Source organism: Pocillopora damicornis, chromosome 6 (genome assembly GCF_964200805.1).
Source record: "Pocillopora damicornis chromosome 6, jaPocDami1.2, whole genome shotgun sequence".
Taxonomy (NCBI): Eukaryota; Metazoa; Cnidaria; class Anthozoa; order Scleractinia; family Pocilloporidae; genus Pocillopora; species Pocillopora damicornis.
The window spans coordinates 15,421,364-15,444,770 of NC_142675.1; the positions used below are offsets into that span (position 1 = coordinate 15,421,364).

The following is a 23,407-nucleotide window of genomic DNA, read 5'->3' on the forward strand; positions in this document are numbered from 1 at the left end:
AAAGTTGTACTCGCTGTTTTCTTGCGCGAATGAAGTGAACACTTATTTTGTCAAGAAGTAATTACTCTTGTCAGTAATTAGTCTGTCTAACGTGCGACAAACTAATTGTTTCAATTGGAAATCTTTTATCCGACTAATTCTACTTCAACCGTAGCCGCTTGCCCGAGGCTAGCACAAAGTTAATCCCACTTAGTGTATTTTTAATAACCTGCACCGTTGGACAGCCGAGCGGTGAAGAGATACTTATAATATAAGAAATATTTGCTGTCGTGTTTGATAGTGTTTTCTGTTATCTTGTTATGGGTTGTGATACAATTTCAGTTTCGGCGTGTGCCCTTTTGATGAGGCGACGGACTCCATAGAAACATTTGAGCAAAAGTTGATCGGTAATAACCAGTTCTCTCTCCGATGAAACTTCGCTTGAAATAATTTACCAGATTCAGTCAGCAACCAGAAATCCTAAGCTCATAAAAATTAACTTCCGATAGTGAGGAGGTTGTTTTGACTTGCGGAGAAAGCAAAGCTTAAAGGAGGCTCATTATGAAAGAGCAATTAAATAATATGACCTTACGTAATTAATGCGATTGGCTAGCGTGGAATGTGTCATTTATTACAGAATGAGTAATCAATCACAGAAGGCGACTTCATCTCTGATCGATGAAATGTTTTGAAAATGGTTATTTTAATCTGCTGACCCCCTCTCGGATTGAGACATAATTAAACGTTGATAGAAATTCTGGCTGAATACTTTCAGTTTGAGAGAAAACGAGAGTAGGATTTAAGAAAGATTTCCCACCGTTTTTATCAAGATGTTATCGTTTGAATGTAATGTTACGAGTATGAAGATACGGTGTCCACACAAACTTTAGCCAGTCAGGTCTGCTAATGACTGTTCATGAAGTTCTTAGTGATGGTAATTTGTGTTTAATTTTATCACTGACACTTTTCGCCCACACAAACTAACTATGAATTGATTTTTCCCCAAACCCCAAACGAGGCGGACTTTAATGCTTGCAGAATCGTGCGTTTCTTTGGGGAGAGTCCTCTTGGTTAATAGATACTTATTCTTATTATTTCCTCCATTTCAACAATCTAAACCTCTGAATAATTACAACAAGACAAAGAAATGGAAAAGAGCCCAATATAGCAAGCTAATTAGATGCCCTTTACGCTAAATTACATTTTTTCATACAGCAATATCTAAGCGATACATATATATAAGAGAGGGAATAGGAATCACACGATATAAAGATATTAATTAGTACTCAGAAAACTAATACATAATAGTAAGCTTCTCCCGTATTGATATGTTGGACAGAATCTCCTCATATTTATTCTGATGCGTCTAGGGTTCAGGTACTGCAAAGATGTACTTCTGGTGGCATAATCGTGGATCTCAGATATAAAAGAAAGTGCAAAATTAGATGATTTTGTTTATCTACAATATGATCGTAAAATAGTAGACTCGTACTTAACTTAATTATGTCAGGAAGCTTAATAAGGCCAAGGTTTACATAATGGAGAGTACTGTGGTCACGAAGTGGTTCGTTATTGATGATTTTCACAGTTTTGTATATATTCTTAACCCTTTCACTCCCACAAGTGACCAAGACAGAATTTCTCCTTACAATATCAATACAATATCAAGCAGGCAGGTGATGAGAATAGAGAAGAATATCAATTATGGGATTATTAGTTGATCCAATGCCAAATTCTCTGAACTAACATCATAAAAATTGTATGGCAGATAGTAAGGAGAATTACTAATTAGATCTTGGGAGTGAAAGGGTTAACCCCTTTCACCCCTGCAAGTGACTAACACCTTATTTCTCCCAACAGTGTCTCAGTTGAATCAAACACGAGAACAAAGAAAATGATTACCAACGAGAGAAACTTATGACATGTAAACAAATTCTCCTGGTCAGCGGCAGCCTCGGAAATGTATCGAGAACAGTATGGCGAACATTCATACTGATGTTAGGGTGTAAAGGGTTTAGCCAAATCTATTTTAATTGGTCAGACAACATCCATTTGACCTGCCGTAGAGCTTTTCTTCCGAGACAATCTGATGTAAAACATGATAAGCTGAATAAATCCTAATGGGGAAAATTTGGGCGAGAGGTGGGTGATGCGCGTCAACCCAACCCCCTCCCCCCTGGCTTAGTCCTTTAGCTCACTAGTGAAGACAGGAAGGAAGAAAGAGGGGGGAGGATCACTTGTTTTCAGGGGGAACGGAGGGAAGAGCAGTCGTCCCCAACAAATTGAAATGAGGGAATGGGGAGACCATAGGAACTTGACTGCCGATTAACTGGCAATGAGGGAAATCATGAAAATATTGCAGAGTCTCATGAGGGGACTAGTTAAATTGTATCGCGACACAACAACACAAAATCTTCCAGCCCCCCCCCCCCCCACCCTCCTTCCTTTCTCCCAACCTAAAACCCCCTCCAAGGCGATAAATTATGACCGTTACCAAAACTAGATAGATATGTGTCGCCCAATTGGATTTTGATTTATTTGAGCTGGTCTTAAAAAGGCCGAGGTAGAGAACGTGACTGAGTTATTGAATCCAAAATGGTTTTTCAAGGGAACCACGACAGGTGTTAAGTGAACTACAAATGAATGGTAAAGAAAAAAAAATGAGCCAAAATGTATCATCTGAGCTTGATTTTCAGGTTAATATTGCTGACCTTGGTCCTACAACAAGGCGAAGGTTGTACAATTTTAAGAGGAAGGTCTGGATACGGGAGCCAAGTGGGACTACGCACAGGTGCACCCCCACCGAGAATAACGAAGAGTACCCTTTGAGCAAAACCTGTCTCTGCTTAGACCTCAGAGAATGGTATTCATTTGTCTATGCAAAAAAAAATTTAAATAAAAAAACCTCATTGTAAGTAAGCATGATTATTTGTTTTTCTTCTTTCCCGACAATTATTATTATTTTTTTTTTTTCGACTAACCAGGTACAGCCACGTTCAACGCATCCAGCCGGTTTCAACAAGTAATTACTCCTTAAGCTAATTAAGTATTCTCATATCGCTGAATGAAGAGGTGGCCTTTGATCACATCTTTGGATTAAAGAAAATTTAGAACTCGTTCGGTTCAGCTCTCGCCTGCCGATGAAGTGGCACTGTTGTCTTTTTGAACCATGGTAATGTTTAACAAAACGCACCTCTACGTAACTCGGAGATATTAGTAAGTTATCGCTGCGTAACTATTGTTTAGTTCCACAAACGATGTCCACATTTTTTTAAGAAAGGTCATCTTTTCTTCTTCTTCAGTGTTTCATGTCTGTGTTATGAGCTTCAATCAACTTGAATTTTCAATGTTGTGGTTAGTTTCAACTGTTGATATCGACGTTATCATATTATTTTTCATTTCTACGGCAATTTCTAAAATTTCATGAACAATTCTTTAAAAAAAAAAGACATCAGCAACACACAGTAGTCCCAATCTACGACTTTTTGAAGCAGAGAAGTATCAGTATTTAAGACAGTGACTAATATTTGAAAACAGAGAAAAATCACATTTGCCTTTTCAATTTGTGTCTATGAAAACTTTTCGATGAATATTAATATGGCAAACTTATGAAACAGCAGGAAGGCTGATAAGAAATACGTTCACTAAAACAAAACAAAAAACAGCTTACCGAATGCATAAAGTCTGTAATTTCATTTTTATGACAGGCGGATTGGTTCTGTACATCAATCGATCATTCCTCACTTTCAAAAACATGTTTTAGTTATTGAAAGTTCATGTGAAACCTGCACCCCTTAATTGAGATCGCTATAAAAACACTAAATTGTTGTAAAAGCTAACAGTATATATTTTCACACGAGGATGTAAGTTCTTCCCCAAGACTGTCCAACGGCAGTGCACTTTCAAAACATGTCGGTATTTTTAGCAAATGAAAAAGAAAAGTGATGAAGATGGTCAGTACAGTTGAATTAAATATTCCTTCAGGACCACATTGTCGCAAATTGTCGGGTATTGCGTGCTGCTAAGCTTTGAACAAAAACATCATTTCGTATTTATTGTCTAATTTGTTTGGTTTTACTCGCAATATTCAGTTTAGATCTTCGTCATTTCCAATGAATAAAAAATCACTTATTTAAAACAGACTTGCCCTAAAAGGCTAAGTAGATGTTAATTTTAATGCAATTTACAAGAAGCCATGGCTAATTGCGCTATAAAACTAACACTTGTTAACATCTGGGCAGGTCATGTCTTTTTCAAACTCACGGTTTTTAGAATGCCCTCTTATCAACATAAGGCATTTAATTTTTTTTGGCAAAGATGTCGAAAATATTCGTTTTATTGTCTCTTTATTGGATTCATTTAACGATTAATAGCCATCTCCTACAGAGTAGCCGAGTATGAAAGAAAGCTACACTTTTCAACCGTGATTATATACTTCTAATTTTTTGCGCGTACTCTTTCGATATTGTGAAACTAATACAGTCATAATGCGTATAGAATCAAGACATGTCGACGCCAGTAGAGAAAACTAGAAAAAAAAAAACAAACTTATGACGTGAAAAAATGGCCAAATAGGCATTCAATGTCGCTTGAAGATCGATTGAATAGCAGGTATCGTTTAGTTCTTTAAGCAGTTCTTTCTATTTCTACCCATACGTGACTATCTCGGAGGGTTGGCGGTTAAAAGCTGTTTTGACAAAAGATAGTTAGATTTCAGGCAATTTGAAGGGTTGAAAGCTAATATTTTGAAATAGAGCTTTATTCATTGTTACGGCTCAAGCTTAAATTCTTCATCTGAGAATGAAATGGTACAAATGTTTAAAATAACCAAATAAAAAAAAAATCCAAAATAAAATCAGAAGTTAAAACTGAGGTACACCTTGAAAAATATTTCAAATGTACCGATTCACCTGATGAAAACACAAACATTTAACTGTTTTTTTGTTTTGTTTTTTTTTTCTAAAAGAATTGAGGCGTGATAAAAAAAGTTATGTCACTGGACCACATGTTTTACTCATTTTGAAATTTTCGTCCTCACAGGATATGTAAGTGGGAACCCTTGCATAATTCTCAGGGTTCTTCCTTCATGTTTACCGAATCTTTTTTTTATATGTGATATCCAAAAATTATGGTGAATATGATTAAGCCAAATCCTCACTAAAAGCGGGTCAAATTTTATGAAAGTTGCTTTTGTCTACGTCACGTTATGTAAATAAAAGGAACGCCAAAATATTGTTAAACTGCAGTGCAGAAGAGTTGAGTTTTTCCACGAAAGATACTATTTAAGCCTTAGGCAAATATATGATTCGAATCGTGAGTTTCCCCAGCCAAAGATTAGTCGAAGAAAAACTCAGTTTTTGCCGCACACAAATGCTCATAAGTCTCTCAGAGAAGTTCGACTCATTTTAGGTTCATTACTTTGCCGCAAATCTAATATGAAATACAAACAATAACCTTCATTTGGTGCGAAATTATGGACGGATATTTATTAACGCGCATTATTTGTTCCGAGAAGGGAACAGTTTTCCGAGAGCGAAGCACGAGGATAACTGTGAGCTTCGAGGAACAGATAATGTCCAAGGCAAATATATAAAGCAAGAAAATATTAACAGTTTATAATCTCTCGACAGAGAATATTACACGGTGGCGAGAAGATATGAATTTATATGTTCGAGTGGCAAGAACGATATCTCACGACTAAGTGCAGCTAACAATATCGCACTAGTGTTACATACAAGAAGTACGCTACTTGGTTCCCGGATGAAGTGTTCGCATCGATTCGACGAGTGTTTTAGTTCACGGAAAAACACTCACGTCCATCGAATAAATGAGCATATTTTCTCGCCAAATAAAGGTTGTTGTTTTTATTATACAATCTGTATTAAATATTTTAAGAAAATAAACGAAACATGGTTCGACAGTTCTTCTGTCACCTTCAGTTCTGATTTATACAAAGTACAAAGTTGAATAAGTGTATAACAAAATGCTGATTGGAGAAAACAAACAATAGTAACAGAACAGTGGATGCAATTACAAGGAAAATTTTAATTTAGCATGATAAAGTTGATGATTAAGTGTAGGTTGCTCCCATTGAATGTGCTCCTATCCAGACCTATTAAATATTTATCATTTATTCATCAACGACCAAGTGAGTATTGTTATCTAATCCCCGAGACGAACTCGAGGGAATTCTTCAACAATATTCGCTGAACCTGAGTAAAATAATCATTTTCGTAGAGTAGGTGAGGTGCTTTCGAATTTTGTTGTAAATTATGTTAATAGAGGAAGCAATTGGTATTCATGAGTTCAAATCCCGTACAGGCCTGAATTTATTTTCAGGCCTTATTTTCACTATTGCTTAAGTAGTGTTCATTACTGTGAGGATCGCTTTCATATCCATCTCTCAAACCAGATTTCACATAAATGATTTTCATGTATTCACAGTCACAGTCGAACCCCTTTGATACGGACATCGCAAGTACAGATTGCAGTATTAGTATTGGGAAAGTAGACGTCTCATAGAAGTCAACACGATGACGTCTCTTTTGCTGCTTCACCAACAGTTTACAGGCATCTACAAGTATTATTATACAACACTGAGACAGATCTTTATGGAAAGAATGACATGAAGTACAATGTTATGTCATCGTACAATGTTATATTATACAATGTCCCAGAGTGGATTTTTTTCAAAATCCGCATTGAATACAGCCTCGCGTAAACGGTCGAATCCTTATATTTTTGGAAACGCTGAAATAACGATATTAGATCCAATCCGTTTTCGTACAGATAATCTTTACCAATAGACAAGGCATCTTCTGGCAAGTGATATAGCTCAAGAAAGATGTTCAAAATACCAGAGTACTTTGTTTGATTTGATTCTTAATGATTTTGAGCACTAACTCGACTTCATCATGTATCCAAATGAATGACTCTGCTTTGCCTTTCGTTTGTTTCTATTTTGATTGTGACATATTTCTCGTAGTTAGTCTTCATGACTTCCAAGCAACACATGTCGAATACAAACAAACACAAATGCTGCTTCTATTTATCACAGACTCAAGTTTCTTGATAGTACCATGCACCGTTGAAGAAAGCCTCGAGATATCCGGATACGTATCGGATACGTTAGGAAGGATTAAAACGATTCGAATACGATGCGTGTGAACACAATTTTTTTAAAATCCTTCTCAAGATAGTTGCGGATTCAAAAATACCCGTAGAAGAGTGGACAGGGCCCATAGAAATGGTATGACGTACACCGACTGTCATCAGAGGTTAGAGGTTCGACTATGTGAAGCGGTCAGTGGGTCACCAAGTTATAAAAGTTTTCAGTACCAAAATAGACAAGGACGGAAATGTAGATTCTCCTTCATTACTTAATAATTTAATGGACTCTGAGGTGGCTCCGCGACCTTTGAGTTGATTTTCATTTCCGTTTGAAAATGGAGGTCAAAACAAAAGTTGCAGAGTCACCTCAGATTCGGTAAAGTATTAATTTACTTTAATTATGAGATATTCAATAATTGTGCACGTATAATAACATCGTGCATGCCATAGCGAATCCCTGCTTTATATATCCTCGCTATGTTTACATTAAATAGTACCAATCGGTTTAAAAGCAAACAGGGAGGTAGTCACGTGTCTCTTATTTCTATTACATGGAATCATTATTTCTGAAACCAAGTGACAAATTTGAAGACTATTACAGTTAAATAAATTTACCAAAAAAGTCGCTTATAATGTGAGCGGGTTGGATTGGGCCTAGACTTAAGACAAAATAAGTAAGGCAATCACATGATTTCGAGTGCAATTTGGAATAAATTAGCACGAGTAAATTTTTTCAAAGACTAACAAAATTGCACGAGCCCGTAGGGCAAGTGCAATTTGTGGTCTTAAAAAAATTAACATGTGCTTATTTATTCCACATTGCACGAGAAAAATCATTTGATTACGTAATAATAATAACCATGAAAAAAATACGAGATAGCTCATCATGATTATGTACTAGCAAAGCTAATAATCATGTGTTAAGCTGGGTCTCTAAATACTACTTTTTCCAAACCGACAACCAAAAAGCAGTGCTTTTTACAGTGTTTTCGTTGTTAGAGCTGTTTTTCAGCTGCTGTGTTGTCGTTTCGGTAGCGAAAGAAAATCTATTTAAAACGCCAGCCATTGTTTCGCTCGCAAATTCTCAGCGTATCCAAATGTTGCGACATCCATGGCTCGCATTTGAGTGGCTATCTGTGAGTTTCTTTGAGTATTGACCAATCAGAATATCTGGTTTGTTACCTCTTTGCACTGAATTAACCCTCAGTCTTCTGCATTGAATTACCTGAAAACTGCACTTATCTTAACCAATCAGAACTGAGTAATTTTTTATGTGTATTATTAAAAAAAAAGGACTGAAAGCCCAGCTAGAAATTATCTCTTCACTAACCTCCTCAACTACATCTCTGTCTGACTATCAAAATGAGCGTATGGTTTAATAGATTGATGACGTGTTACATTCATGCAATATGTTTTCGTGTTGATAACGTAGTTCTCGAGATTCTGCCTAAAATCTTCAAATAAGGGTTGATTTCTGTAAACTAGAGGAGCTTCCTCTCGAATTGTGTCGATGTAGTCTCTCCAGTATGTGTCTATTTCCTTTAAAGACTTTGGGTATGAGCGATGGGCGGGATTACCCGCAGTAACAGGCACAAACATCAATGCCTGACCTCGAAAAATCAGTTCGACGGCAGTAAACATGTACCTATGCAGCGACCACCAGCTTATTTTTTCATACTGCGTGCGGTAAGGGAAAAGATGCTTAATAGATTTATAATGATATGCATTGAAGAGACCATCGAACCATACTGTTGGTATCACAAGGGGACTGTCCGTCTTGTTACATATTGTCCGACCTTTCTCAATGGCCCAGATTGCCCCATAATGCTGTTGATTATCCAAAACGCCTACAACAGGCTCATAATCAAGAAGCCAGTATTCGAAGACTCTAAACGGTGGATGCCTCCTCATTTCTGGCGGAGCAAATGAATTGAAACGAGGCACCACATCGTCATCCAGAAAAATGTAATAAAGGTATCTCGGGAATCTTGCTTTCACAGCAAAATACAATACATTTCGTCCTGTTCCCCATCCAGTATTGGGATCGAACAGATAAGTGATGTGAGGCGTCTTTTGCACTTGGCATTTTTTTCTAAAGCTTAGCACTATGACATCACAGTTACATGTCTCGGGGTCGCCGATCTCGGAGGAAGAGGCCAAGGTTGGAGGAAGACATTGCTCTGTTTGAGTGAGATAAATGAAAACCTTTGGAGATGAATTCTCTGTCGTCTTTTCTGTGGCATACGCTTGAAATAGAACAGCATTTTGACTGATTACTGTACCTACGATAGACAAGATATCTCAGTTTATTTTGAAGTATAAGCAATCCAAAATAATATGGTTTAATCAACTGAGTTGATAATGTAAATTGGCCACCGTAAAGAGTTTCAAAGCTGACGTTTCGAGCGTTAACCCTTCGTTACAGACTGCATTTTAAATATGGACAAATGACCAGATGAAACTGAACCGACTAACTAACTTAATAGAGGGGGTAAGTTTCAAACTGTGGTGCTCGTCGGTGGGGGGTGTATTTAGGTAATTTCAAAGTCATAGTCTGCAGTGGGCTCAAGTAAGTTGATTTAGAATAATCACTGTATTGTCTAGTGGCGTCGCTCCTAAATAAGAATATTGCTCGTCGTTTAATAAAGTAGTTGTCCAAGTTTACAGGATTGTAGTGCTCTTTCTGTCGATGGAAGCATACCATAAATATTGATAATGTATATTGGCCACCGTAAGGAGTTTCAAAGCTAACGTTTCGAGCGTTAGCCCTTCGTCGGAGCGTATGGAGGAATTGCAGGCTGTGCGTGTGTTTAAATGCAGGAAATGGAGCTACGCTATTGTTGGGAACATGGTAACGAGAAAATCTAGAAAAATTGGTAGAATGAAAAGCGTTCGTTCGATACTGAGGTGATTAAGAATGCCGATTTCCAAGATAAATTTTTGTTCTACACAGGAAGGAGGGTGTGTCTACAAGGTAAACATTGTTTGAGACGCCTCTGCCAGTATGACATCACACACTCACGCATTTAGAGATTTCCAATATTCAATTCATGAGAATTCCTAAATCAGACTGCAAGTCGTGAGGGGTGTATTTCATTTTATGCTGTTAAAACAGCATTTCATACCTCTTCTCATACAAAATATATCTCAGTAATTTAAATCAAAGGCAGATTGTAACATAAAGGTTTACCACCGCATGATAACAAATATTGATTACATGTTATCTTAAATCAACTCTCCACTTGAAATTTCAAGTCTGTCTCAATTGCAATAGTAAATATGTGGACTTTGCTGATTATGTCAAAAAAAGACATAGTTGTCACCAACTTTTTTTTACCAAATCGTCATTCTGAATAGAAAACTTGGATGATGAAATTCAACAATTTTTGTACAATAAAAGCACAACAGCAATCCAAAACAAAGATGCAATAGAGGTATTTCTAAAGTGTATTTTGAACCTTTATCAAAGCCTTTTCCTATCACCATTATAGCACCTAAGGTCACAAGAAATGTATGACAGGACTGATGTGGTCTAACTGATACCGAGTAAACATAAGTAGATTAAAGCTCAAGTTCTAATCTGAAGTGATTAGTTGCACATAATTTTTACCAAAATGCCATAAAAAGCAAGAACAGATTATCATTCTGGATAGAACAATTTTGAACTTAAAGTCCAAATGAACTTAAAGTCCAAAAATGGTCCGTAACTGGAAATTTGAATGGTGGCTGTTTATGTCAAATAATAAAATGAAAAAATAAAAGTAAAAAAGATTCCAATGTGATAACATCGAGAAGTAAGAGTGTCTCAAATACACAGTCACGATATAGTTGTGCAGTACTTCAATATTTGCTCAGCCCTTTATACTCTTATATCAGTATACATATTCTCCTTACTGTTCTAAATAACTTTTTTCATATCCTGATGATGAGAATTTGTTTAACAATCAATACCTTTAGTCGGTGATCATTTCCTTTACTTGTGACCCAAAAGTGTGATTCAGGAGTGATATTTTAAGGAGAAATTAGATCCCAATCACTCTTGGGGTTAAAGGGTTGAATAAACCCTGTATACAACTTTCCAAAAAAATCAGGGCGGTGTAAATGGGAAGGCTGAAACAAAAATAAAAGGTTTGACTGCTCAGTGTTTTGAAAAAAGAAAAAAACTTATATTGTGTTTACTTTATGTATTTTCTGTTTGCATTCCTCTAAGAATATGGTAATTTTTCATTTTTTTTAAACTCACAGACTGTAGATACAACAAACCTATCGCATGGACGGTAAATTAGTTAATAATAACGCAATCTAGCTGATATTGACCTTGTCGTAGCTAACTACTTATAGCGTCCCTCGCTAAACTGAGCAAACCAAACAAGCGCCTCATATATTTCTAAGTGACGTCATACTGGCAGTGATCATTCGACGCCGGCTCATGATATGAAACAATGGAGTCACCCCTCCCTCCTAGATTGACTAGCGACTGGATCGGATGAGTCCTTGTCATTCCTTTTAATTTAAATTGTCAACTCAGTTAATATGACCAAATTATCTTGACTAACTAACTGACTAACTGGCTTGCCGACTAACTATTATCCACTAACAAAATTTTGAACTCAGTTGATAAAATCAAATTATTTGTATGTCGAGGTAATTTGGTATTGTCAACTGAGTTGATAACGTAAATTGCCACCGTAAAGAGTTTCAAAGTTGACGTTTCGAGCGTTAATCCTTCGTCAGAGCGAATGACGAAGGGCTAACGCTCGAAGTGTCAGCTTCTAAACTATTTACAGTGGCCAATTTACGTTATCAACTCAGTCGATAAAAAGGAATCACCCTGTAACACTTTCTTACTGACACAGCATCACAGTTTTCTAGAAACTTACCCCCTATAAATATTTGGATATCAGTTTACTGGGAAGAAACGTCACGCTATGGATTTATCGAATTGGCTGAGAGGACTTAAAACAAACTTTGACAAAAACCTTCATTGTTGTTAAAAGTAGCGGATCATTATACCTTTTATTCTGTCTGAGAAATCAAAGAAAATAAAAAAATCGCAGCTTAGTTCGGACGTGTAGATAGAACGTCTCTGTACTTGTCGTCGTGTTGACCTTAAATCGACCCTTCGAGTTTTTAAGCTTTCGCAGGCTCAAGAGAACAATTTAAATTGGATTACAACTCACTTCAAAGTTCGTTTTCAAAATGGTTTTGGTTTTGGGAGTGTTCTTGATTAAAAACGCTGAGAGCACGAGTCATGTGTTGTACATTAAATGCCGTAAATTGTTTCCAACTTGTTTACTTACCTACTATATTGTTGTTGTTGTTTCTGGTCTGTGTTCTCTGTTGTCCGAACTCGGCTTTGTACGAAGCGTAAAGGAAAAAGGCGGTCAAAAAAACAATTAAAATCAAAATTACTAGGTTATTTCTCGTTCTATGAATCATTTTTTGGAACTGCTAAGAGTCACTACGTTCAGCCTGCACGTTTAGGCCTGGGAAAACAAACAATATTTCGCTCTTGTGGGAGAGGAGATATTGGTTCCCCACGATATGCAGTGGATCGAAAGGTTAGTGCAATATAATTATAAATGCTTGTCTGAAAGAGACAAAAGATTGATATGACCTACTTCTCTTTTGTTTGTGCGGCAGCGTACGGACTGAGAAACCAACATAATGGTTACTCAAATAGACTTCACAGGCGAGCTTTTGTAACTGAAAGTTCCAGTAGAGCGTAAAAGTTTCGACGCAAAATCTCCGAAAAAATTAGATGGAAGAAAAAAGAACTTTTTTGTAGAGTCCGATTGAGAGTGATATTAAAGAGCTAATCTCAAATGCTGTCCAGCTAGAATAAAAACGTCAACATAATATCCTGTTTACGCGCGATGCGAAAATTAAATGGAGCGTTATAACATAGAAAGAACGCCTTCAGGCGGCTGGTATGTCGGCTGATAATGTCTACGGCAAAGGTGTTGTCCGAGAAATCAATATTTGGCCGAGAAGTGAAGGCTCGAGGGCAGATGTAAAATTTTGACACAAAGAAATCTGCAAATTTCACATCGTAGTCTGTTGAGAAACCGTCCAATAACAACTTGGCGAGTAAATTAGTGGAAAATAGGATTTTTGAAATCAATCACAATAGAGGGAACTGTCATTTTTGTGATTAGTATATGTAATCACATGAGGCCAAGTACTATTAAGGATTAATTGCACGAGAGTCTTCAAAATTTTCCAAAATTTTGAAAACTCAAGTGCAATTAATCCTTAATAGTACGAGGTCTCATGGGATTACTTGTTTATCAATAAAGGGCAAAATTTATACGAAGGAAAATCACGCGCGCAGTCTATTTTTAACAAATTTCAAGATAACGAACGGTTGCTATGCAACGGATTAGCCAATCATTAACAGGTAATCATGCCCTCTCTTGATTACTAAAAATGCCCTCGATTAAGAAAAAATGCCCTCTCTCTCAACCAATCAGCGCTCAGTAATTTTGCCCTTTATTGATAAATTTGGTTATCGGCTCACTAGGATGAAACGATACACCATAGCGTCATCGGCTTGGCCCAAAGAAGATTATCAAAATTTGACAAGCTAAGTGAATTGCCTCTTTGTTGAAACTTCTCGAGCTTTCTCTTTGAAAATTGAGGAAAATAAAAATTACATAACTTGGTTTCATCTTGTGGGAAAGACGCTTCCGAAAGCCATGGAAGCCTGCATGTTCACCTGAAGTCAGCTTTGCATGTACTATGCTTTTGATGGTTCCAGCCAGAAAATGAAAGCTCGATTTAATTTGTTTTAAAAAGTGGTTTTGACCTAGAGATTAAATGAGTCATATGATTTGCATCAAATGCAGTAAATCATTTTCAACTTGATGACTAAAATATGGTGCTGTTAATGCTTCTGTTCACTGCTCTTTGTTGTCTGAACTCGGCTTTGTACGAGGCATAAACGAAAAAGGCGGTAAAGCTAAGGATTAAATTAAAACTTTCAAGTTTACTTTTCGCTATAAGAATCACTTTGGTTCTGTTGAATTAAAGTATTTTTCAGTGTTGTGTGCGCTTAGGCTTGGGAAAAGCAAATAATAATTTACCCGTTTAGTAAGAAATAGGAGCTCACCATGATATACACAGGTGTGATATTGTTACATATACCCATCTGAAAATGACAAAATATCAATCTGATCCAATTACTTCGTAATCAAATGTTAAAAAAAGAGATGTAGAAAAAGTTACAATCGGCCGATAGCAGTTTTAATCTAGTAAACTTTCTATCTTCGTGGAAAAAAGGACAGTTGCTTTGGTGATTGATTTTTTTCAGAAATATCCATAAATCCTGTTCAACCTCATCCAATAATTGTTTAAGTTCTATGCTTAGTATTCGTGACATTTAAGGCTTTATCGTTGAATGGAAGTGTAAAGGACGTCACAAACGCTCCGAGCTGTGTTAGGTAAGTATATCCGAGTGAGCTTCAGTGGTTTATAGTGGTAAACCTTTGATTTGTTTGGCTGAACCTGTTTCATTCCAAATCAGAGAATCAAATCCAACTGTTTTTTTGGGAAAAAAAATGTTTTCAAACAAGAAAATGTTCCCGCAGTATAGAATTGAACTGAAAGAAGGCTGCATTGCAGTGATTACGAATTAAAAAAAAATACCGTCATACAAGCTATAAAAATGCAATTCTAAAATATGATTATGTCTTCCGTGCTGTCGTATTTTGCATATGCTAAGTAATGTTTAAATCAAAGTGCTCTGTGAGCAAACTCGTGAATTGACAAATGACTTACATGTTTTTCATGTTTTTTTGGATTATGTTTAATGTTATCTGATTTAGGGAATTTGTGGTTGATTTTCATATTTAGAGTACGATCAGTAGTTCAGTGTTCGCTAATGTAGCAAAGAAACAAAGTAATGTTTGGATAAGAAGGCATTACAATTGAAATGATCGTGCTATTACATTCGACAAGGGTGGATGATTTCATATGTTTTAAACATATATCATTTTTGTTTCTGGTTTAAAAGAAAAGGTTGGAAGTAGATGTGGGTGAAAAGTGAAATTTACTGTCTGTCATTGTTAATATTGGAAAATCAAAGCAATACTGTCTTAATGAAAACATCAATGATTCCCTCCTCATCAAATGAGACAGACGGGAACTAGTTTTGAGTGATATAACTAAGCTCAGACTGCCACCGTCATTTTGGATTTCCGCCTGGGCAGATTTTGGTCAAGTGCAAGGCAACGTCTAATCAAGGACAAGATAGAATTTCATTTTAGGCTTATTTATCAATTTTGTGGTGTATAACTTTCGCATTTTAGTACGTAATATTTATTTTGAATCTTAAAATTGTCTTCAAACTTAAAAGCAAATTGTTCTTTAAAAATTCACTGAAAATCGGTAGCCAAAATTATTTGTTTAGGCGTTATTTGATTTTCGTGTTAACCTGTAGTTTCGTCAGTCGCTGGCACCTTTTGTTGCTTCACACAGGAAAAACACACGATACGAAATGTAATGATCGATTTTGTCCCTAATCTCACGCCATGACAGAAAAAGCTTTTGAACACCTGTAAACTCCGAGCGCTTCGGAGTAAGTGATATTTTAAATGAATCTTCGGATTGTTTTCAAGTTCAAGGATTGTAAATGACAATTTTATGAAAAACGAAGGTTGTTCTCTCATTTCATTGTGAATCCTCGCACGCCTGCCAGTCGCTGGGGCCGCTTGTTGAAACTAAAACGAATAAAAAATAACTCTCTTCTTAAACTCTTCTTTTTCACCCCACCACTATTCTTAGCAACAAAGGTCGCCATTTCGTTTGTTTATTACTCGCCAAAAACTATCAAATGCACTCAAAAGACTAAAATCGAAAAAAAGTTTACAGGAATCGACCAATCGAGCGAGCGAGCAAGCGAGCGAGTGTCATTCTCCACATCATATCTCCAACTCGCTATTGCGCATGCGCGCAATTCACAAGTTAAAAACGAGTAGCAGTGTCTTAGCGGGTTTAAAAGTACGGGACGGAGCCGAGTGTTTTTTAGAGCCGATAAAACACATGCTGTGAGTTTTTTGAACGGCTTCAAAAACCCATGCCTCTCTAGAAATTTAGATGAAGGTGGCATGAATGCATTAATGGTTAATTATATTCTGATAAAAAAAAGTGCTCCATGTTTGGCTACTGTCAAAGGTTCAGAGAGCTTTTAGTTGAAAAGCTGCCTAAACGCGTGTTTCGAGAACCAAAAAGTTTTGCGGAAGAGAAGGAGCACTTGGATAGTTGTATTCCAAAGTCTATGCGGTATGCCACAAGGTGGGCTTACATAATATTTGTTTGCACATTCCGCCCCGCACTCCCCTAGCTTTGAAATCAAAGCCGCCACCGGACTTTTCAGAATGACCATAGATTATTTGTGGTATAAAGAAGCATACACGTGATGTTTTATCGCTGTTTTGATCGGCTTTTAGCCTCATGAATTATTAATGAGATGTTGACGCTCATATAATGTTAACATGCCCAGAGGCTCTGAAAAATAAAGTATGATAATGTATCAATGAACAATATAATAGTTCTATTACTGATATAACTACCCAGCAAGCACAAATTACCAAACTAGCGGAGATGAACTAAGGGACCTATAATAGCCTAACTGGGCATATGACCCATTTGATGCAAAATACTTAGTTGTTGGCAATGGACCAGTGGACAAAAATGACCTATCAACACAAATGATCCAACGGACACACATGATCCAACAGACGCAGAGGATCTAATAGACATAAATGATCCAATAGACACAAGTGCTTCAGTAGACGCACATTATCATCCAAGGGACACAAAACATCCAACAGATACAAATGTCTCGACAAACACAAATCCTTCAATAGACACAAATGATCTAATAGACATGTACATAAAATGACACAACAGACACAAATGATCCAATAGGCACAAATTATCTAACAGACATAAATGATCTAACAAACAAAAACGCTTCAATAGACAAAATTGATTCAACATACACAAATGATAGAATAGACACAAATGATCCCAGTGACATGAATGATTCAACTGACACAAGTAATTCAACTGATATAAATGAAATGACAGATAACCCAATTAGCCTAAATGGACCCAAAGAGCTAGCTGCCTTTAGCAACATAGATTTCTTGATTTAATTTGTAGACATTTTCAATATCCTTTGAAACTAAGAAATTCCTAGCTATAACATGAATCATAAAACTCCGATTTGCTCGTCATTAAAAGTCTCTTTAACATCGGATTCAAGATTTAAAGAAAGCTGTCCATTTAGATAATACGTTTCTCTTTTTCAAGAAACGAAATGTCCATGGACGACACTTCCGCAACCTTCAATATCTATTGCTTACCATCAGTTGTAATTTTTCGTCGGTCATTCTGGGTTTTCTGAGCTAGCACACGCGATTCACTCCATAAAACACCTAGAAAATGCTTTGCTTTGGGAGGAGTTATTAAAATCTGCTGAAATTATAAAAAGTTCTCTCGCTAGTTTCTTCATACAGGCTTGATACATGAATGATTAAAATCTCGATTTCGGGACCTCCTAGTCTCTAGTAGCGTCCTAACTGCTCGACTACGCCAGGATGTCATTTTACTGCACGGCTCGTAAAAAATGCATCGAAAGAAGTCCTTTATTTTAAATTTGTAGAAAACCATTGGGAGAAGATGACTTCAGGCACTGTTATACGAGCGTCATAAAACTGATGTTGAATGTAGGGTGTAAGTTTCTAAAGAAACTGTGGTGTTGCGTCGGTGGGAGGGTACAGCAGGTAATTCGTGTTAACAAATGAGTTGAAAACGTGAATTGGCCACCGTAAAGAGTGTAAAGGCTGACGTTTCGAGCGTTAGCCCTTCGTCAGAACGAATGGAGGAATTGCGGGTTGTGTGTGGGTTTATATGCAGAAAATGGAGCTACGCTATTGGTGGGAATATGGTGACGAGGAAACAAGAATAAATGAGTTGAATGAAAAGCGCTCGTTGATACCGTAGGGATTAAGAGTGCTGATTTGGAAGATAAATTTTTGTTCTGGTGTTTTGTGGCTTTCCGAACTGCCTAGATGTAAGAAACGACCGCAAATTGCCATATGCTGTATAGAATGATTAGGGAGATTAAAGTGTCTAGCGACTGGTTTGGGTGCGTCCTTGTCATTTCTTTCTGCGTCGAGAAGGTGTTCTTGGAATCGGTCAGCTAGTCGTCTTCCTGTTTCACCAATGTATACCTTTTTGCAAAAAGTGCAAGTTATGCAGTAAATGACATTGGCGGAGTTGTACATAAAGTGATCAGTGATCCTAATGGATCTCTTAGGTCCCCACATTTTCTCTCATTATGAATGAAAGGACAAGTTTTGCATTGTGAGCGAGCACGTTTGAAAGTTCCAGGTTGGTCATTGGTTTGAAATGAACTTCTGAGCTAAAAGTTGCCGATTATAACTTCCAACAGTGGACTAAACACTCCAAACACTCCAGCGTTATCTTAACGCGCTTTATTTAAGAAACGATGTTGTAGTTGTGGTTATGCAAAGCGGTTAAAACTAAAATACAAACAAAGAAAAGAACGGTACAAAGTGAACCAAAACGCAACGGAAAGTTGGACCAAAGCAACGCTTACATTTGTTGGGAGCTGGGAAAAAACTGCACAGGAGCAGCGACGAACTGTAACGTGAAATCTGGCTGCCGTAGGGCGAAAATTTATCGCTTGGAAATGGCAAGCGAAAAAACTGACCAGCAAAGGCTAACACGTCCTTTAGATACTAACGAATATATAAAAATAAATTACTCGACTAACAAGTTAAAATACATTCCGCACGCACGACGAACTAACATACAAAAATCCCAAAGGGCAAAAACAAAAGACACTAATAAACGGGTGTTTAGTTCTTTGCACCTATGATTTTGTCACGTTTGAATGAAATTAGTGGAGGTTGCGAAAAGATGGTTCCAGTCTCTGAATCGTTTTGGAGTAATTTAAAGTTTTTAAGAATAATTGATTTAACTCCATGGTTGTGAGGGTGAAATGTGAGAGTGAATGAAGTGCAGTCAGTGTTTTCCTTCTCAGCCGTTTGTAGTGCTGACTTTCGATCAATTTGTTGGGCACGGTGGTGGCCCGCTTGAACAACAGAGACAGGATAGCCATGTTTATCGAAAAACTGGCACACTGCCTCTGATTTTTCCGAAAAATCAGAGTGGTCACTTCATAAACGACGAAGTCTGGGAACTGTGAAATAGGTATGGAATTCTTGACGTGTGACGGATGTGCATATGAATACAACAAGTAACTATGTAAATCTTTAGGTTTGTAGTAAACGCCAGTGCATAAACCGTTGCCTTCAGTTGAAATTTTGATGTCTAGAAAAGCCAAAGAAGTGTCGGAAATTTCCCAAGTATATTTAAGATCCGGGTGAAAGGAACTGACGTCGGTTATAAATTAAGTGAGCTCCCCTCATGTAGAGGAGGTAGCGCTGATGCAGTCGTCAATGCAACGGCCGTAGAGTTCAGGTTTGGGGCCGTCGGGTATTGACTAAAAAATTGTTTTTCGATGAAATCTGCGAAAAGATTGGCGTAGCTAGGTCCCATTTTAGTGCCCATTTTAGTATCATGTGCCCACGGCGTTATCTGCTCATACAAAAATGCTTTCAGACATTGTGTTCACACATTTATGGTAACGAGGAAAATGCTCAGCAAAAGGAGATGTTCATTGGTGTGTGAATCAAGGTTGAATATTGCGTTTTCCCGGCGTTAGTTGACCCGTGACAACACATAGAAAATATCGAGCAACAACACACTAGAAAATTGGGGGAAAACCTTTAGGAAAACGGAATGTTAGCTAGTGGCTAATATACTTGGTTAACTTATCTATATTGCATGGCATCGTTGCAGACAAAATGAAAATTACTTGCGTTGTAGCCATTTTAAAACCCAGTAACAGGGCAATATTTCACTGATTATATGCCTGTCCCGATTGCGTCTCGCTTTTCATAATTTCCATAGCGAATAGCTTACATTAATGTCTTATTGAATAGCCAAGTCGTTATCGAGGGAATCGCCATGTTAGCGTAAACTCCTAGAAATTCGACTCTTCTATCGCTTCACAGGTTTTTCTTTGGCTGAACGATACAAGCTTGTGGCGGCTTTCGACACGATCGCAAGATTATCGTTATATACATTGTCGTTATTGACTGGGATGATGGTTTTTATTCGGTCTACTCCGATTAAATCTAATAAGACCGTCTTTACCAAATTTATTACAGCGCCACATGCGTTATTACAAAGTGTGACAGGTATTACAAGGTGCTGCAATCATTACAGAGTTATGAAAACTTTGGCCTCTCGTTACCTTCTACATTCTCTCAACTAACCGACAATAGAGTGCAGTGATCGCAATTAGTTTATGTTATGATGTCTTCGCTTATCGAGCTGAACTAATATTTTGTACAGTAAAAATGAAATATTCTTTGTTTTTCCTAGGCCCTTGACGAGGTGACTTTACGGTCTTAGAGCAGAACCAAAAGGATTCTTACAACAAGAGGTAAACTTGTAAGTTTGCTTTTTGTCCTTGGTTTGACCGCCTTTTTTTTAGCATCTCATACGAAGCTGAGATTGAAAAAGGAAATAGCAAACTCAGAAACAACAACAGAAGAGTGGGTAAGTTATTAAGTTGGAAATTATTTACAGCATTCCATGCTCGTTACATTAATTATGCCCGAGCATTCCATACACGTCAGATTAATTATGCCCTCGGAGTTACATTTAGTTACTTAATTAATTTTATTAACGAATTTGAGATGACCTTGAATTTGTTCCCTTGAACTTGCCGTAGCATTATAATGCGAAGCGTCGAGCTCAGGTGAACAGGACCACATTATGTCAATAAGCTTCTACAGCTTTCGGAAGCGTTAGTTACACCTGTGTTCGAAATTAGTTATATTACTTTTATTGTCTTTAACTGATATTTTCCCGAGCAAGGTCCAGTAATCTGCTTGGTGCAATAAGATTTCAAGTCCAAAAAATGAATAGAATCAGTCAAACGAAGAAGCATCTTGTCAATAAACTTTACTGTGCAGTTCCATTAAACCCAGATCCATCTTTTAGCTGAAAACAGGGCCCTTCAGCCACAAATTTTATTGAGTGCATATGGTCAAAAGCTTGAAAGTATTCGATTATAACGTTTGTAAAGTATGTCAACCGTCTGTATTGACACATACCCTAAATGTAACAACATGAACTGCAGGAAAAAAGATACGGATTATCCACATTAAAACTCTCTGCAGTGTTACAGTTGTAAAAGTCAATGCCTTTGAAAACTGTTCCGGAAGGGGCAATGCTCCCCGTCGACTAGAGATGCAAAACCAATTGAACGGCACATGCAAGTACAATTTTATGAATTTCCAACAAAAGCACGAGAATAAAGATAGAGATTTGTATCGTAAAATAGGTTTTGGCTATTCACCGTGTTAAATAACACTTCAAAAAGAGAAATAGAATCGTTTGTCTCGCGATGTGGTCACTTCAGATGTGATTGTGTCCTTCGACGTAGTATCGTTGGTCACTAAATTTCTGATTGACGTAACCGCAGAAGCAGCCCAGCGGAAACTAGAAAACGATCCCAGCCTTTCCAACTGCTCGACACTAACACCTAGTCGTATTACAGACCTCCTTAGCTTGATATTGAGATCTACAAATTTCCGGTGCAATGGATCAATTTACGAACAGACAGAAGGTGCAGCTGTGGGGAGCACGGTTTCCGTTGTTATTGCTAATCTCTACATGGTGAGTTTTGAAGAACACGCAGTAACATCATCATCCTGCAAACCCAGGATCTGCAAATGCTACGTAGACGGCACCTTCACCATCTTGGCCCGTGACAGCGTAGAAAACTTCCCAACAGTATTTCAACCACCAACAGCCTTCCATTTGCCTCACCATGGCGACGGAGAGCAACAAAAATTCGCCTTCCTCGACACTGCATTTACAAGAGAACCTGATGGACGCCTAACCACCAGCGTATACATGAAGCAGACGCACACTGATCAATACCTACAATACCTAGCGTATGATTCTCACCATCCGCATTAAATAAAGCACAGTATTATCGAGTGCCTTTACGAGCGTGCGAAACGTCTGGTAACAAAATCGTCCGTTATCTCCCATTGGAAGAAACAACTGTCACCTGTTCTTGTTTCTAATAATGAGCCTTCCTCTTTCGTGCGTACAGTAACAAAAAACAAGACACTGACCGCCAGCACTGAAAACCCCACCGAGTTCAGATCCACCGCAGTCCTACCCTACGTCAAAGGCCTCTCCGAACACCTGAACTTCGCCGCTGTCTACAATAACAAAGCATAAGCGCTGTTTCCAAGGATGGCGTAGTCTACAAGATTCTCCGTGAGTGTTGGAAGGTTTACATCGGCGGAACTGGCTGACCTATGCAGGAGAGAATCAAGGAACAAGAGGGATATCCGACTCGCCAGGACGCAGACATGTGCCGCCTCAGAGCATGCCCACAACACCGGAAACCGCCCACTCCGGAACAAAGTAAAGTTTATTGATCGTGGTCCTCAATTCTACACACGCAAGGGAAAAGAGGCAATTCACATAATTCAACACAATTCAATCGCTCTGACGAAGGGCTAACGCTCGAAACGTCAGCTTTTTTACCCTTTACGGTGGCTAATTTACGTTTTCAACCCAGTTGTTAACACTAAATTACCTGCAATTCACATAACACTTCACCCTAACAACATCAATAGGGACAGTAGAACTGAAATCCCAGAAGCCTGAATGCCGACGGTCAAAAAACATAACAGCAGGAGAAAAGCTCTATCGTTGCTGCATACATAGGGCAGAATGCTGGGACATTCATTAAATATTCATGATCACCGAAGCGCAATTACGCGCTCTGAAAAGCCCAAAATTAGAGAAGAAAGGGCGATAATTGGCCAAGTAGCGTTGATAAAACTTGCTTTCCTGATTTCAAGAATTAAAAATCTTAAAACCCACGCACGGAATTTTGAAGAGGAATGTTGTATCAACAATTTAAGACTAAAATAAAGAAGATTGAACAAGTGGAAGGAGTATCCTTTTGCACTTGAAAATAAGGAAAAATTGACTTTTTTTTGTATGGAGTCCGTTTTCCAAAGCAAATTTCTGAAAACTTTTACTGAATTTCGACAACCCACGCACGGTTTATGGAAAATTCATCTTTTGTCATCAAGAATCTGCAAAAAGTTTACAAATTGGTCAACGGGAACCACTATCCTTTTCAGTTTGAAAACTGCTGGTTGAATTCGCGTTTGAAAAT

The 23,407-nt window shown here is 37.6% G+C and overlaps 2 protein-coding genes and 1 pseudogene across 6 annotated transcripts in view; 1 reads left to right on the forward strand and 2 right to left on the reverse strand.

Annotated features, from left to right (window-relative positions):
• The window catches only part of LOC149044143 (uncharacterized), a 280,943-nt pseudogene that overhangs the window by 197,592 nt on the left and 59,944 nt on the right, over positions 1–23,407 (reverse strand).
• Positions 7,621–12,629, reverse strand: LOC113676676 (uncharacterized). Of its 2 annotated transcripts, none has more exons than XM_027193366.2 (2): positions 12,390–12,629; positions 7,621–9,371 (listed from the first exon to the last, which is right to left on the reverse strand). In XM_027193366.2, exons 1-2 carry the CDS (start codon positions 12,526–12,528, stop codon positions 8,428–8,430), a joined length of 1,083 nt encoding a protein of 360 aa, XP_027049167.2. In that variant the 5' UTR covers positions 12,529–12,629; the 3' UTR covers positions 7,621–8,427. The 2 variants fall into 2 exon arrangements, 1 of the variants encoding a protein (XP_027049167.2); XR_016187655.1 differs by lacking the exon at positions 12,390–12,629 and adding an exon at positions 11,041–11,173 and having other exon boundaries at positions 9,232–9,371.
• Positions 14,495–23,407, forward strand: part of LOC113666897 (uncharacterized) — a 28,679-nt gene continuing 19,766 nt past the window's right edge. For 2 of the 4 annotated variants that reach the window (XM_089209367.1, XM_089209365.1), the window contains exons 1-2: positions 14,496–14,531; positions 20,575–20,635. The gene's annotated coding sequence lies outside the window, so the exon portion shown is untranslated. Of the gene's footprint in view, positions 14,532–20,574; positions 20,636–23,407 lie in introns of those variants that run through there. The other 2 variants (XM_089209370.1, XM_089209368.1) reach the window with 2 other exon arrangements.